The following is a 17,969-nucleotide window of genomic DNA, read 5'->3' on the forward strand; positions in this document are numbered from 1 at the left end:
GGTGTTTCACGACTTTTGCATATGTAAAAAAATATATATTTCTTTTCACTAAAATGTGGGTTTCCCCCCAAATTTCACATTTTTGCAAGGGTTTATAGCAGAAAAGACCCCCCAAAATTTGTAACCCCATCTCTTCTGAGTATGGAGGTACCCCATAAGTGGATCTGAAGTGCACTGCGAGCGAACTACAATGCTCAGAAGAGAAGGCGTCATATTTGGCTTTTTGAGAAAAAAAATTTGTTCGGGGGGCATGTCGCATTTATGAAGCCCCTATGGTGCGAGGACAGCAAAAAAAAACCATATGGCATACCATTTTGGAAACTAGACCCCTCACAGAATGTAATGAGGGGTACAGTGAGCATTTATCCCCCACTGGTGTCTGACAGATCTTTGGAACAGTGGGCTGTGCAAAATTTTTCATTTTCACAGACCACTGTTCCAAAGATCCGTCAGACACCTGTGGGGTGTAAATTCTCACTGCACCCCTTATTACATTCCGTGAGGGGTGTGGTTTCCAAAATGGGGTCACATGTGGGTGTGTTGTTTTTTTTTGCGTTTGTCAGAACCGCTGTAACAATCAGCCACCCCTGTGCAAATCACCTCAAATGTACATGGCACACTCTCCCTTCTGGGCCTTGTTGTGCGCCCCCAGAGCACTTTGCGCCCACATATGGGGTATCTCCGTACTCGGGAGAAATTGCGTTACAAATTTTGGGGGGCATTTTTCCCTTTTACCTCTTGTGAAAATGAAAAGTATAGGGCAACACCAGCATGTTAGTGTAAAAATGTTTATTTTTTTACACTAACATGCTGGTGTAGACCCCAACTTTTCCTTTTCATAAGGGGTAAAAGGAGAAAAAGCCCCCCAAAATTTGTTAGCCAATTTCTCCCGAGTACGGCGATACCCCATATGTGACCCTATTGTGTTGCCTTGAAATACGACAGGGCTCCAAAGTGAGAGCGCCATGCGCATTTGAGGCCTGAATTAGGGACTTGCATATGGGTATTCTATGCCAGTGATTCCCAAAGGGTGCCTCCAGCTGTTGCTAAACTCCCAGCATGCTTGGACAGTCAATTGCTGTCCAGAAATGCTGGGAGTTTTTGCTTTGCAACAGCTGGAGGCTCCATCTTAGAAACACTGCCGTACAATACGTTTTTCGTTTTTATTGGGTAGAGGGGTGGTGGGGGACCAGTGTACGTGTGTATATGTAGTGTTTTACTCTGTATTTTATGTAAATGTAGTGTAGTGTTTTAAGGTTACATTCACACTGGCGGCAGATTACACTGAGTCTCCCGCTAGGAGTTTGAGCTGCGGCGGAAAATTTGCTGCAGCTCAAATTTGTAGCGGGGAACTCACTGTAATCTGCCGCCAGTGTGAATGTAGCCTGTACATTCACATGGGAGGGGGGTCAAAACTACAACAGCCCTCCGGATGTTGCTAGGCAACAACTCACCTAGCAGGACCCGGAAGTATTGCTGCCGCCACCGCACGTGGGGGATGATCGCGCTCCGGGATCCGGGATCCAGGTAAGGGACCTTCGGCGCCGACCTTCCCTGGACGGTTCCCCCGTTTTGCCCGGACACCGATAGGTGGGCAAAGCGGGGGAACCGAACTTTAACCCCCCCTCCCCCAATCTGCTATCCCTGCTGCTACCCCTGCCACCAAACTCCTATCCCTTCAGGGGGATCGAGGGTGTCTCGGACACCCCCGATCCCTCTTATTTTCCAGGTCACCAGTGACCTGTATGACTCGGAATGGCGAAGATCGCAGGTCTGAATTGACCTGCGATTTGCGTGCATCGCTGTCATTGGGGGGGGGGGGTCTCAGGACCCCCCTCGGCGATGTGCCGGGATGCCTGCTGTTAGGTAATAGCAGTCATCCCGGCCCGATCACCGCAACCAGTGACGCGGCGCTCCCGGCACCCCGCGACGTACATGTGCGTCGCCGCGCGCCAAGTGACACTTCGCGGTGCCGTACATGTACGTCGCGCACGTCGTGAAGGGGTTAAGGACGCAGAAAATTTTATTTTTACGTTTTCATTTTTTCCTCCTCGCCTTCAAAAAATCATAACTCTTTTATATTTTCATCCACAGACTAGTATGAGGGCTTGTTTTTTGCGCGACCAGTTGTCCGTTGTAATGCCATCACTCACTTTACCATAAAATGTATGGCGCAACCAAAAAATACTATTTGTGTGGGGAAATTAAAAAGAAAACCGTAATTTTGCTAATTTTGTAAGGTTTCGTTTTCACGCCATACGATGTATGGTAAAAGTGACGTGTTCTTTATTCTTTGGGTCAATACGATTAAACTGATACCCATGATAACATACTTTTCTATTACTGTTGCGCTTAAAAAAAAAATCAAACTTTTTAACCAAATTAGTATGTTTAAGATCCCTCTATTTTGAAGACCTATAACTTTTTCCTTTTTCCGTATAAGCGGCAGTATGAGGGCTCATTTTTTGCGCCGTGATCTGTACTTTTTATTGATACCATATTTGCTTATATAAAACTTAATACATTTTTATACATTTTTTTGGGAATAAAATGTTATAAAAAAGCAGTTATTTGGGATTTTTTTTTTTACGTTCACGCCGTTCACCGTATGGTATCATTAACATTTTATTTTAATAGTTCAGATATTTACGCAGGCGTGATACCAAATATGTATATAAAAAAAAAATGTTAACACTTTTTGGGGGTGAAATAGGGAAAATGGGGCAATTTACGTTTTTATTGGGGGAGGGGGTTTTTCAAATTTTTTTAACTTTATTTTTTAACTTTTTTTACTTTTATTTTTACACATTAATAGTCCCCATAGGGGACTATTTAAAGCAATCATTCGATTGCTAATCCTGTTCAGTGCTATGTATAGGACATAGCACTGATCAGAGTTATCGGTCATCTTCTGCTCTGGCCTGCGGGAAGGCAGATCAGAGCAGAAGACAGCGGAGTCAGGTGAGGGGAACTCCGGCTGCCGTGCTGGATGATTGGATCGCTGCGGCAGCACTGCGAGCGATCCGATCATCCAATTAAGTGACCGCGATGCTGCAGATGCCGTGATCTGTATTGAGGGGTTAATGGGGGTTAATTGCGGACATCCGCGGGATCGCGGATGTCCGCCATTACCGGCGGGTCCCTGGCTGCGATCAACAGCCGGGACCTGCCGCGCATGATCCGGGCATCGCTCTGATGCCCGCGGTTATGCTTAGGACGTAGATGTACGTTCTGGTGCATTAAGTACTGCATCACCAGGACGTACATTTATGTCCTTCGTCATTAAGGGGTTAAAGGGGTACTCCGCCAAAGGATAGGGGATAAGATGTTAGATCGCCGCTCTCCCGCTGCTGGGGACCCCGGGGATCGCCGCTGCGGCACCCCGCCATCATTACTGCACAGAGCGAGTTCGCTCTGTGTGTAATGACGGGCGATACAGGGGCCGGAGCACCGTGACATCATGGCTCCGCCCCTCATGACATCACGGCCCGTCCCCTTAATGCTAGTCTATGGCAGGGGGCGTGACGACCGCCACGCCCCCTCCCATAGACTTGTATTGACGGGGGCGGGCCGTGACATCAAGAGGGGTGGAGCCGTGACGTAACGATGCTCCGGCCCCTGTATTGCCCGTCATTACGTGCAGAGCGATCTCGCTCTGTGCTGTAATGATAGCTGGGTGCTGCAGGAGCGATCCCCGGGGTCCCCAGCAGCGGGACCCCGGCGATCTGACATCTTATCCCCTATCCTTTGGATAGGGGATAAGATGTCTAGGGGCGGAGTACCCCTTTAAGGATACAGGGATTTTCCGTTTTTGTATTTTTATTTTTTCCTCATCACCTTCTAAAAATCATAATGCTTTAAATTTGGCACATAAATTCCATATGATGGCTTATTTTTTGCACCACCAATTCTACTTTGCAGTGACATTAGTCATTTTACAAAAAAATCCATGGCGAAACGGAAACAAAATTCACTGTGCGACATAATTGAAGAAAAAATGCCATTCTGTAACTTTTGGGGGCTTCCATTTCTACACAGTGCATTTTTTGGTAGAAATGACACCTTATCTTTATTCTGTAGATCCGTATGATTAAAATGATACCCTGCTTATATAGGTTTGATTTTGTCGTACTTCTGAAAAAAATCATAACTACATGCAGGAAAATGTATACGTTAAAAATTCTCACCCCTATAACTTTTTTATTTTTCTGCGTATGGGGCGGTATGAGGGCAAATTTTTGGCGCCGTAATCTGACGTTTTTATCGGTACCATTTTTGTATTGATCGGACTTTTTGATAGCTTTTTATTCATTTTTTCATTATATAAAAAGTGACCAAAAATACGCTATTTTGGACTTTGGAATTTTTTTTGCGCATACACCATTGACCGTGCGGTTTAATTGATATATTTTTGTAATTCGGACATTTATACCACATATGTTTATTTTTATTTACACAGTTTTTTTTTTTTATGGGAAAAGGGGGGCGATTCAAACTTTATTAGGGAAGGGGTTAAATGACCTTTATTCACTTTTTTTCCATTTTTTTTTTCTTGCAGTGTTATAGCTCGCATTGGGAGCTATAACACTGCACACACTGATCTTTTACACTGATCCCTGCAAAGCCATAGGTTTGCATTGATCAGTGTTATAGGTGGTCGATTGCTCAAGCCTGTATCTCAGGCTTGGAGCAATCAATCGCCAATCGGACGCGACGGAGCAAAGTAAGGGGACCTCCGCTTGCGTGCTAGCTAATCAGGATATCGCGATTTTATCGCGATGGTCCCGTTCAGCCCGACTGAGCTGCCGGGAAGCTTTCACTTTCATTTTAGACACGGCGATCAACTTTGATCGCCAGGTCTAAAGGGTTAATAGCGCGCGGCACAACGATCGGTGCCGCACGCTATTAGCCTAGGGTCCCGGCTATCAGCCACCGGGACCGACCCGGTATGACGCGGGGTCCTTAAGAGGTTAAAGACTTAAGATCTGGGCACAAAAAAAGCAGCAAAAAAAAATGTACTTCAAAATGTGACAAAACATGGTACGTAAAAACGGACAAAATCTAAAAAGATAGTGACAAAATGCAAAATAGGAAAAATTAGAAAAGATGCAAATACTTTTCCCTGCCTTCATTACCTGCGAGGGAAGACAGCACAATAACAGAGCCATGTGACTTTGTAAGGTAAGGTAAAGCCTTGGCAGCAAGATGGATATAGCTCAGGAAATTTACCTGGAAGAAATTTAAAGAGGCACTGTCATTATTCAAAACTTTTTATATTTTGTAGTACTACTGATAAATTTATATTTAAAAAAGTCATCTTATTTAAAAAATTTCAATTTTACGAAAAAATCTAAAAAGAAAAATAGCCACCACTAGGGGTCATCTATCTTTATGCAGACAGACTATTTTGAAGCATACTGGATACCGACCGTAAAGGGGTGTTGGTATCCAGTATAGGAGATCACCATTGCACCACTACAGCCTTCAGCTGTTCCTAAACTACTACTCCCATGATGGGAGTTGTAGTTTTACAACAGCTGGGGTACAATCTTTGCAAAACTCTGTTTTAGAGCTGTGTATTCTACAGCTGTGTGTTTCCAGCTCTTGCAAAACTACAGATAAAGGATGTGTGGGAGTTGTAGTTTTGCAACAGCTAAAGGCAACACTACTCTAACACAGTGCTTTATGAACACTGCAGCTCCAGCTGTTGCAATGCAAAACTACAACTCTCAGCATGCTTGAAAAGCCAAAGCTTTCTCTGACTCCTGAATGACAAAGAAGCTGATCAGATATTCAGGAGTCTGTAAAAGCTGAATGACACACACAGTGAGAGCTATGTTTATTAGCATCCAGACCATCACTTGCTCTTGTCCAGGACAGTGGGGTCCCGGGGTCACATACAGGAGACTGCAGACACTTATTCTCCATTCTGTAGATAGTGGATAAGTGTCTGATAAGGTCAGTTCCTTGGAGTACACCTTTATGGTAGGGGTCACACATAGCGCATACGCTGTGAGAAGTCTGTTGCCCATTTTGCTATGATTATTTTAGGATTATTTTTAAAACCTAGACAGTGGAACATGTGGGGGAAAAAAACATCACCAAAAACTCTTTAAACATTTTTTAACATTAAAACTTGATTTAAAGATAGGCCATTCCCTGATTCTCTTATATATTAAAGAGTCACAAGGAGGCATTCTGAGCTTAAAAAATTTTGTGATAAGTTACCCATTTAGGGTATGCTCACACAATGCGGATCCGCTGTGGATTTTTTTGCAACTCATTTGCAAAAGATTTTAATACTGCAACTGATTTGAAACTGATCCGCATCATATAAAACATATCTAAAGTCTGAAACAGAGACTTCACATATTTGTGTTTTTTTTTTTTTTTTTTTTTGCTTGTAAGGCTACATTTGCACTACAGAATCTCCCCCCAGAGATTCTGTCTGCAGAAAGTGCTGTTGAAACCCTTTAGTGCTAGAACCAAGCAGAAATGCACCATCACTATTGATGGTGATGCAGTCCACACGGAAAATACTGCAGGGTGCATAGTGCAGCAGAATCACATCGAAGACAATAGGAGGCTGCTGCAGCTGACTTTCCAGGTGGAATTTCTCTACTCTGAAATTCCGTAGTGTGACTGTCCCCTAAAAAACACCATGATTTATATGAAAGTTGTATGTGTAGTTGTATGCATAAGTTGTATAGAGAAGTCTAGCTAAACACTTGAAATAGATGGCATGGACCAAAAAACACACCAAACGTGAAGTAAAACTCCAAAAAGAAAATGTATTACTTGAACATGTTTTATAGTTCATTATTGGATTTCAGGAGTCTGTTACTCCATAAACTTCTTTTTATAGTACATGATAGCACTTATAAATGCATTTGTTCTGTACAGTTTTTACTGGTAAGAGATGGTCAAAGAAGCAAAGCAGACTTTTTATAATGCCTTACTTTTAGCATATGTACAATATTGTTTTATTGCTCTGTGTTTTTGTTTGAATGTCTAATCATGAGGGTTGCTCTATGGCTCCTATTCATTTCTATGGAACAAAATGCTGTCATGCCATGAAACTGGCTTTATTCCACAGCACTGCCTATTTGCAGGAAGGTGGAATGAGCCCAATACAGACCATAGATCTCTCCCATGAATAAAAAGAATTTATTTTCTACATATGTAAACAGGAAGACAAACCTCCATTAGCCATCTTGTGTGATTTACATCTCCATCCCACATCTGAAATGGGGTGTAGCCAATGTGATTTAACACCAGATAATCCAAACCTCCTGCAGGGTTACACAAAATATGTAATTAAAATTTGTTAGATTTTAGTTTAAAGAAGAAAAAACAAAAGAAACAGAATGAGTTACATGAATCACAATGTTCCCAATCAAAGTTTGTGTCATATATTATGCAAAGTACTGTAATTTAACTGCAATAATTTATTTCTAGAACTAAATTTAAAGAACCGTACAGAACCACAATACCATTTATATGCTGAAACTGGAATATTCCTTTAATCCTTCGGCATTGCAGCTAGTTTTGCCAGCTTTTTTTATTTTTCACCCACACCTTCCAGTAGCCATAACTTTTTTTATTTTTCTGGTGACATAGTTATGCGAGATCTCTGCGGGATTAGTTGTATTTTTTATGACACTACTTACTGTGTCATATAATGTGCCGACGTTAACTTTATACTGCGAGTATAACCATGGCAATACCAAATTTATGTACTTTTGAATTTTGTTTTTCTACTTTGACAAACTAAAAAAACCTTTAATTAATAATTTATTAATTAATGATACGGGTGGGCTGTAGACTTTTTTAATACCATTTTTAGTAAAAAAAATTATGGCATTTACCGTGAGGGATATATACAATTGCAAATTATACTTTTGCAATATTAAAAATTTTTTACCAAGTCAGAGTATTTCAAGTCAAAATGAACCAAATAGCAGCCATCTTAAATTAGAGCTATAGATTCTCCTAATTGTGTTTTTTGTATAAGTAGAAAGAAATGCATGTCTAAGGTGGACAAAGGATGTATGTAATCACACACGTCTGACTTGCCAAATTTATAGTGTCTGAAGATAGAGTTAATAGAACAACCAAAAGAGGAAGTGTCTAAAACTTTTAATTTAAAAAAAGCAAAAGATCGCCAAAAAGCAGTGTATCCAATATAATTTCCTATTTTACGGAGGGGCCAGAATGATTAACACTAATGTACATCCTACACATCAAACAAGTATTGGGTACTTCACACTACTCACCCTACGCATTTCTGTCACGAATGATCGCGACTTCATCATCAGGGAAAATGATGACAGTTTGGTAATACACAGAGGGGGAGATTTATCATTGCCTTCCTGACATTTTATTGGCTAACTTTTGCGCAAATTCTTTGCAAAGTTTTGCGCAATTTCAAAATAGACAACTTTGGCAAAAGTGACTGTGAAATTCAGTGCTTCATTCTTGACTATGTAGCGGACAAGATTTATTAACTGTCTTTTTTAAAAAGGCCCCAAAATAATGCGCAAACGTTCAAAAAAGGCAGTGAAGTGGCTACACACAGGCACATATTGATAAATATCCCCCAGAGTGTGTACCACAAAATAGAGAGTGTAGGTTGTGGCCCTAATGAATAAAAATGCCCCAGCCTGTAATGAGTACAGACAAAACCTTAGCTACATAAGGGGAGATTTATCCATTCTGTATGTGTTTGTGTGCAGCCCCTTCACAGCCTTTTTCTTTTTTGCTGTGTTTTTGGCTTATGTGCGACAAAGGAAAAATCACACTGAACTTGCTGTAGGCAGAAGTGGTACGAATTTGCCTTTTGTCTTTTTTTTCCCGAACGTTTGCACATTTTTGCACCTTTTTAAAAAGACGCAGTTAATAAATCTTGTCCACTGCATAGTCAAGAATGAAGTACTGCATTTCACAGTCACTATTGCCAAAGCTGTCTATTTTAAAATAGCTGAAAATTTTTGCACGAAAACTTTTGCACCTAAATTCAGCTAATAAAATCTCAGGAAGGCAATGATCAATCTCCCCCATAGTGTCCCATTTCAATAATGCATTATGGAACCTCTATGTTAATATAACCAGGTTATCAGCAGAGGGTCTGTAACTGAAGTCTGTATGCTGCCTCCATGTGCTACCTGCAGTGAAAAAGGATTGTGCTTTATGCAAATGAAAAAAAGCAGTATGGCACTGCCAACACGTTGTAACCTGCTACATAGTGTGAAATTACGTAGTGTGCACTGTGCAGTTGAATTTCATTGATGACAATGAGAACCACTGAGAAATTCTATAGCGTAAGGGACAGCCCATTGTGCTTCACTATAGTGAAGAGGGTTACATTAGACAAGTTTCCATTTGTTTTTTGGGGGCAAAAATTATCCCAAAAATTTCACAACTGCCGCACAGCATTTTTCCGTAGCAGTTCCTTGGCCAGATGTTAGAAGGCAGTCAATAGGGAATTCTGAAATGCCAAACTCACATAGCATCACTAGTTACCTCTACCAGCTGAACAGATACGGGCTAAGATGTAAAGTAGCGGAGGACTTCTTTAACTCTTTCGGGGACATACATGAACCAGTGAGGTATATACTACACTAATTTCATTCCCCCCCCCCCCTCACCTATGCTAAGAACGCCAGATCAGCAAGGAAAGAATCAAGTAGCAGTGCTGTGAATCCATCTATACTCATCTCTTTCCTTGCTGGGCCAGTGCAGTGTGTAATGCAGTATACCGTATGGCCAGCGGAGGTAAGTAATGATGCTATACCTCTTTACACCCAATGGGCCAGGCGCTTTGCATTCAGCACACAGAGTGGTATCCTGAAGGTAGTGAAAAACTGCCCAGGGTAAAAAAAAAAAGGCATTTTCACACGCAGGAAAAGAACACCAGAAAAATAAAATAATGCAAAAATGGTGGAAAAAACTAGGAGAGTCTTTGTGCCGTGTTTTTCGAGCCCAAAAAAGGCCCCAAAAAACCTAGGTGAAAATGTTGTTTCATTAGCAGAAAACTAGGCCTAAGCCAAATGTGCAAACTTTGCACAACAGTGTGAACGATTGTAAATATTCTGGCAATGAGTCATAAAATGGGAAAAATATGCACAGCTTTTTATTGAACCACTTTGAACCTAAATAACATGTGCTTTATCACTTAGATAAAAAGAATCCCACATAAACATTACAAGAGGATGACCTTGGATGGTGTGATCAGATAGAAGGCTCTTTGTTAGCCAAGTGGGGATCTGAGCTCTGCTATCATTGGGTTTTGTTATAGCAATCTGGTGTTGTGCGTGGGGGGGAGGGGTTATAATGTTTGCACTGTTAGACTCCTTTGGGGTTGGGGGGGGACAACTCCATTCTCATCCTTGTAGTGTGGGTGTATGTTTTGTTGTTTTTTTTTTTGTCGCTTGCAGCCAGGGGCGGGTTTGCCTTGTTTTGGTATAAAAAGGGAAGCCCATAGCACGGTGCTTGACACTCATTCTGGTGTCTCGTGTACGTCTTGGTGGGTCCAGTTCTACAGATCTTAGTGCCCTCTAGGCCGTTGTAATCAGCATAGGTTTAGACTGTGTTTTGTCTGTGCCTTGCAATCTTTGTTCCAGCCAGTTAGGTTGCTGGTCTTGAGTTTTGTGTGAGTGCGTGTTGTTCATTGTCCTTGCATGCTTTTTTTTCTTCTTCTTTCTCTCTCCCTCCCTTTCTCCATCTTCTCTTTTATAGGTCAACTAGTCTCCTTTGCTCCGTGTGACCTCAGGCCCTTGACATTCCAAGAGATCAACTGCATGTTGATCTCTTGGAATGTCAAGGGCCTGAGGTCGCCCAATAAAACGCAGATCCTCCTGGGTCCATATTCGCTATGAAGGACATGACTATAGTGTATATAGATGCTATGCCCCCAATGGCGATATTAAGCCATTGTGCGACCCGATCTCAAATAAAATTGTGGGTGGAGATATGAATGCTGTGGCGATGTCCCTGGAGGATCGGAAGGATGGCGTGGTGGAACGTTCTATTGCCAGACGTAGTGATCACATTTATTCTCTCTTTCTCGAGGCCTCGGGTTTCCAGGATCCCTGTTGGTTGATGCACCCAAACAGTAAAGATTTCACCCACTACTCATAGTTATTCCTCCTGGTCCCGGATTGATTATTTTCTGACTTCCCCAGATTTGATGGCTCACGTAACGAGCGCTGAGATTCAAGATATGGTTATCTCTGACCATTCTCCAATTTCCCACTCCCTGTCTGATGCCTTCCCAAAAGGAGCTGACTTACAATGGAGCTTCCCTGCTTATATGATATTGAGTCTCTGTGAAGCTGGTGGACGGAGTTCTCATGGCATAATAGGAAGCATGTTTCTATTCCCTCTACTGGGAATCGGCAAAATCCATTTTGTGGTGTCGCCTGATTGCGTTCATGTCAACTGTAAAAAAGAAATCCCTTCACCACTTCCAGAAGGCTAGTAAATCGCTTCAGCTGGCCTATACTCAATATGTATCCCAACCCTCTACTTTCGCTTTAGGGGCTTGAAAGGAGGCTAAAGCCACTTTTGACCTTTGGTCAGAAAGTAAACCCATGGCTTCCTTCTCCCGATTCAAGAAAGAGTTGTTTCATTTTGGAAAAAAGTCTGGCCGCCTCCTTGCACACCTAGGAAAGGGTCATAGACCCCCCCAAACACTTCCTTGCCCTTCGTGATGAAACAGGTGCTCTTCATTCTGACCCCAGAGTTATTAATTTGCTATATGGTGATTTCTTTAAATCTCTGTACTCCTCTTCTCCTGCGGATATGACATTGGGTAGGACGTTCCTGGAGTCTGTCCGGTTACCCTCTCTGTCTGCGGACCAATGTGCCGCTTTAAACGCTGACTTCTTGGTAGAAGAAGTTACATAGGCCATAAAACACCTCCACAATGCCAAAAGCTCTGGGTCTGGATGGGTGGTCTAAAGTTCTCTGCAGGTGCACTACAATGCTCAGAAGAGAAGGAGCGCCATTGGGATTTTGGAGAGAAAATTTGTCCAGAGTTGAAGGCCACGTGTGTTTACAAAGCCCCCATAATGCCAGAACAATGGACCCCCCCCCAATGTGACCCCATTGTGCAGTGAGCATTTACGCCCCACAGGTGTCTGACAGATTTTTGGAACAGTGGTCCGTGAAAATGAAAAATGTAAGTATAGGCCAGCTGAAGCGATTTACTAGCCTTCTGGAATTGGTGAAGGGCAGAGCATTTTACGTCCTAACATGGGGTATTTCCATAAGAGATGGGGTTACAAATTTGGGGGGGGGGGGGGGCATTTTCTCCCATTACCCTTTGTAAAAATGTAAAATTTGGGTGAAAAAAAGTTTAAAGTGAAAAAACTTTTTTTCATTTACACATCAGACTTTAACAAAAAGTTGTCAAACAACTGTGGGGTGTTAAGGCTCTCTGGACCCCTTTTTATGTACCTTGAGGGGTGTAGTTTCCAAAATAGTATGCCTTGTGTTTTTTTTTTTTTTTTTTTTTGCTATTCTGGCACCATTGGGACTTCCTAAATGTGACATGCCCCTCAAAAACCATTTCAGAAAAACTCACTCTCCAAAATCCCATTGTCACTCTTTCCCTTCTGAGCCTTCTACTATGCTCACTGAGCACTTCACATACACATATGATGTAATTCCTTACTCAAGAGAAATTGGTTACAAATTTTGGGGGGCTTTTTCTCCCATTACTCCTTGTAATAATTCGAAAACTGGGTTTACAAGAACACGCGAGTGTAAAAAATGAAGATTTAGAATTTTCTCCTTCACTTTGCTGCTATTCCTGTGAAACACCTAAAGGGTTAACAAACTTTCTGAATGTCATTTTGAATACTTTGAGGGGTGCAGTTTTTATAATGGGGTCATTTATGGGGTATTTCTAATAAGAAGGCCCTTCAAATCCACTTCAAAACTGAACTGGTCCCTAAAAAATTCAGATTTTGAAAATTGTGCGAAAAATTTGAAAATTGCTGCTAAACTTTGAAGCCCTCTGATGTCTTCCAAAAGTAAAAACATGTCAACTTTATGATGCAAACATAAAGTAGGCATATTGTATATGTGAATCAATATGTAATTTATTTGGGAATGTCTATTTTCCTTACAAGCAGAGAGCTTAAAAGTTAGAAAAATGCAAAATTTTAATTTTTTTCATCAAATTTTGGAATTTTTCACCAAGAAATTATGATAAGTATCGATGAAAATTTACCACTAACATAAAGTAGAATATGTCACAAAAAACTATTTTTGAATCAAATTTATAAGGAAAATAATCCCAGAGTTATTAATGCATAAAGTGATAGAGGTCAGATTTGAAAAAAATGCTCCCATACTTAGGGTCATAATGGGCTGTCCCCAAGGGGTTAAAAGAACACGACAGGAGTGCCCATTATCTCCCCTTTTTAATCTAGCCCTGGAACCTTTGGCCCGGTTTCTGGAGGATTCTGATCTGTTTCAGGGTATCACCGTCCAGCGTTCTACGGTTTAGTTGACTCTCTTCGCGGACGATTTTTTAATTTTTTTGGGCGGACCCAAAAGCTCACTATGTTCTGATGATGTCCACACTGTCCCATTTTGATATGTTTTACAGATAAGAGATTAACCCACTTAAAAGTGAGGCACTCCCCTTAGGGGTTGTTAGGCCAATGTCTCACTGGAGTTCGTATTCCCACGACGATAATCAAACACCCCATTACTTACCTAGGCATTTAAAATAGGAAAGGTGCCCTCTTCCCTGTACACCTCAAACTACCCACCTTCCTTTAAACTGATTTTCGAGGAACTACAGCATTTGTTTCACCTCCCTCTCTCCTTTCTGGGGAAATGCCATCTGATAAAGAAGTCTCGGAAAACTAATCACCTTTATCACTTAAAGATATTGCCCCTTCTCCTCAAACACAAAGAACACAAAAAGACGTGATAGCGCTCAATTCCACATTCACACATTTTATATGGGCTGGGAAACAACCTTGGATCGCGCTACAGAAACTGATGCTCAGCAGAGTAGATGGTGGAGTAGGGTTCCCCAATATCCGTGGTTATAACCTGTCTTGCATTTTTTGATATGTAATGGACTGGCTCCATGAGTCCAGCTTCCACTCTAACTATGTCCTGGAGGCTGACCTGGTCTTACCCTGGAAGCTCTCGGCATGCCTACACACACGCATTCTCCTGCCCCATATAAAATGGTCCCTGGTAATACGGGATACCATCCTGATGTGGAAGGTTGTTCGCAAGGCTTTCGGTCTCCCTCATCTACTGTCTGGGCACCTTGACCTCTGGGGACATCATGAATTCCCTCAGGGCAGGGGAAATCGCTTGTCGAATCAGCTGTCAAAGCAGTAGATGTATGTAGAGGAGAAACGCTGGCTAGGTCCACAGGAACTGCTGTCCAAATTTTCTTTCCCACCAACTTATTCCCTCCCAAATTACTCTCTGCCCCTCTCCTTTTGAGGACACTGTGGGCGCCCAACCTAGAAAGGTGACCCTGTTGAACCCCTACAGGTGTTTTAGTGACCATCTACTCAGTCTCCAAGAGGGAGGTAATCTTACAAGAGCCTGAGGCAAGGGACAAGATTCTGGAGGGTTGGGCCAAGGTTCGGGCTAATGTTATCAGTGAGCGCTGGAGGGAAACCTTTTTCAAATTGATGCATTTTGGCTATTTGGGTTTTCATCTCCCCGCCTCTGTGGCTTTTCCAGATAGGCTTACCTCCTGCACTAAGTGTAACAGTCCAGGTACTGACTTTTACCATGGAATTTGGGGGTGTCCATGATCGTAGGTATTTTGGGGTGCAGTGGTAGATGGGCAGAGCAAACTCGCTCTGTGCATAATGATGGGCAATACAGGGGCCGGAGCCGCCCCCTCGTGACGTCATGGCCCGCCCCCTCAATACAAGTCTATGGGAGGGGGCGTGGCTTGTACTAGACTCCCAGGGGATAAGATGTCTAGGGGTGGAGTACCCCTTTAACCATCACTGAGGTGCTCCACCAATCTGAGCTTTATGGCAGAGTTGCCAGAAAGAAGCCTCTCCTAAGTAAGAGACACATGAAAGTCCACCTTCATTCTCTGGTCTGATGAAACCACAATTTTAATTTCAAGCCTTAAGTCTAGGTGTCCAGAACCAGTAAGAAGAACCAGGCACTGCTACTCACCTGCCATTACCATTCCTACCGCAAAGCATGGTGGTTGCAGCATAAGGCGGCGGAGGTGTTTTCCAGTGGCTGGGACAGAGAGACTGGATAGGGTTGAGGAAAAGCTGAATGGAGCAAAGTACAGAGATACCCTTAATGAAAAACTGATTCAGAATGCTCTGGATCTCAAACTGGGCCAAAGGTTAAACTTCCAACAAGACAATGACCCTAAGAACAAAGTCAGGACAACACAGGAGTAGTTTGGGACTAGGAGGGACTACTCTGTTAATGCTCTTGAGTGGCCCAGCCAGAGCCCTGACTTGGACCGAATAGAATATCTCTGAAAATCTAAAAATGGCTTACTATAATGGATATAATAATGGATATATTGGGGGAGATTTATCAAAACCTGTGCAGAGGAAAAGTTGACGAGTTACCCATAGCAACCAATCAGATTGCTTTTTTAATTTTTCAGTGCCTTTTCAAAAATTAAAGAAGCAAGCTGATTGGTTGATATAGAGATGGTCCTACCTGAGGAACGCACGCCAGAAGGGTGAGCAGCAAAGTGTACCAATCTATACTTAATCCTGGCCAGGAGTTAGACCTAGCGGAAACCTGGATTAGGGTGCATTCACACCACGTTTTTGCAATACAGTTCCCGTATACGTTTTCTATGTGAAAACCGTATGGAACCATATTGGAAAACGTATGCATTGACTCTCCATTGAAAACCATATGCCAAAAGATGCATCAGGTTGTGTCCGTTTTGCATCCTGTACGGTTTTGTCAGGTTTTTTTCCTGTACCCAAAACTGTAGTCTACCACGGTTTTAGGTCTGGTTGAAAAACTGTATTAAACCGTATACTTTTTTTTTTTTTTAACATGGGAGTCAGTGGGAACCGTACAGAACTTTATGTGCATACAGTTCCATCCGGTTTTCACCATACGGTTTTTGACTTTGCACAGTTTTGTTTCTTGGAATATCAATCAAACAAGTAAAACTTTATTCAAAATGGAGTGAAAAGTTAAAAACGTATATGTTTTTTTCTTAAAAAACGGATGCAACCGGATGTCAGTTTTCAAACTGTATACGGTTTTTAACTGTATACGGATTAAAATTTGTACACACGTTTTGATACAGTTTAGTCAGGTTTTGAGAAAACCTGATACGGGAACTGTATTGCAAAAATGTGGTGTGAATGCAGCCTTACTCAGTAAATCTACTAAAATTCTTGTGCAAGTTACATTACTATATTGGAGCGCAGTGCAGGGTGTCTCAGAGCCTAAATGGAACAATTGCATACTTTGGATAGAACTTTTGCCAGCTTTCTTTCTTTGCTACTCTCAGCTTCTCTCTTTGAGTTACTCTGCTCTGGGTCTGGCATGACACACACCACATGCCCTCTGGGGTCTATACCATGTTGGGTCTGTCTGTTGCTTTCCAAGTTTTGAAGAAAGGTTTGGAAACTGGCCTTGTCCTTTACCGACCATGTTTTACTTTTCACCCCTGCCTTCTTTCTCCTTCACTTCTCTGACATACCAATCTCATCCTACCACTCGTCAGTTCTATCTCACCTGGTAAATGCAGCAAAAGCGGGTATCTCGGCTCTGTGGAAGCCCCAAAAACCCCCTCGTTGTGACTGTGGGTCATTAAATTTGTGGATGTACATCGCATTTAGGAGCTTACAGCTCACCTCCATCATGACACAGATCACTTTTCAATTGGTTGTCTTTCAGGAGACAACGGAATATTGCGCCTTGTTGCGTAACTAAACCTCTGTTCCAGGACTGTTTGGGGTTTCTCCATTCCTTCTCTCTGGTTCCTCCATGACTGTTGTCGCTGGTCTGAGTGTCTATGTTTTCCTTTGTTTCACCATTCCTTCACCCTATTTCCTCTCCCCTCTACTCTTTCTTTCTCCTCTTCCTTAATCCTGACTTTTTCTTTGTTGTGCCTTTGGCACTTACTCCATATTATTCTATGTTGGACCGCTTAGTGATGGTGGCAATGTGTTTTCTATTGGCTTTTCCCACAGTTTGTCCCCATAGCCTGTTATTCTTTATCCCTATCTGTGTAGGGATGGTTGTGTTATTTCTTTAAATAAAAAAATTTAAAAAAAATAAAAGAATTATAAACAAAAAAGAAAAAAATATATTTTTCCAGGGTCAGTAGCCTCATGGCTCCCCTGGCCCCTACACAAACATCAACAGAGTAAATGATTCAAATATAAAAAGGAACATCCATCAAAGCACTTCTTACATACCGGGGTTTTCATAAGGCATTTAGGGGGAGATTTATCAAGATTTCCACTTTTTTTTGTCTATACTTTGACTAGCAAGAGTCAGACCAACAACCAGAGGCCTGTGTTCTAAACCCGTGGTACACGTACCCATAGGGGTACGCCACGGGTTGAGCGTTGGTATGCGAAAGTGCCAAAAAATACTGGCCATGCACTGGCAAGTACTTGTGCTGTTGCAAAACTACAATTCTCAGCATGCAGTGACAGAAGGGCATGCTGGGACTTGTAGTTATGCAACAGCTGGAGGCACACTACTATAACTTTCAGCATGCCCTTTGGCTGTCCATGCATGCTGGGGGTTTTAGTAATGCAACAGCTGGAGGCACACTGGTTGCAAAACACAGAGTTCGTTACATAACGAACTCAGTGTTTCCCAACCCGTGTGCCTCCAGCTGTTGCAAAACTAAAACTCCCAGCATGCATCGTCTGTCAGTGCATACTGGGAGTTATAGTTTTGCAACAACTGGAGGAGAACAGATTGGGGACCACTGTGTAGTGGTCTTGAAACTGTGG

The 17,969-nt window shown here is 42.3% G+C and overlaps 1 protein-coding gene across 6 annotated transcripts in view; it reads right to left on the reverse strand.

The window, feature by feature from the left end:
- HSD11B1L (hydroxysteroid 11-beta dehydrogenase 1 like) overlaps positions 1 to 17,969 on the reverse strand; it is a 148,946-nt gene that overhangs the window by 32,509 nt on the left and 98,468 nt on the right. For all 6 annotated transcript variants that reach the window (XM_056518074.1, XM_056518077.1, XM_056518075.1 and 3 more), the window contains 2 exons: positions 7,201 to 7,292; positions 5,136 to 5,229 (listed from right to left, as the gene is read on the reverse strand). In XM_056518074.1, the coding sequence (XP_056374049.1) occupies positions 5,136 to 5,229; positions 7,201 to 7,292 (186 nt within the window). The remainder of the gene's footprint in view (positions 1 to 5,135; positions 5,230 to 7,200; positions 7,293 to 17,969) is intronic.

This window comes from Hyla sarda, chromosome 1 (genome assembly GCF_029499605.1).
Source record: "Hyla sarda isolate aHylSar1 chromosome 1, aHylSar1.hap1, whole genome shotgun sequence".
Classification (NCBI taxonomy): Eukaryota; Metazoa; Chordata; class Amphibia; order Anura; family Hylidae; genus Hyla; species Hyla sarda.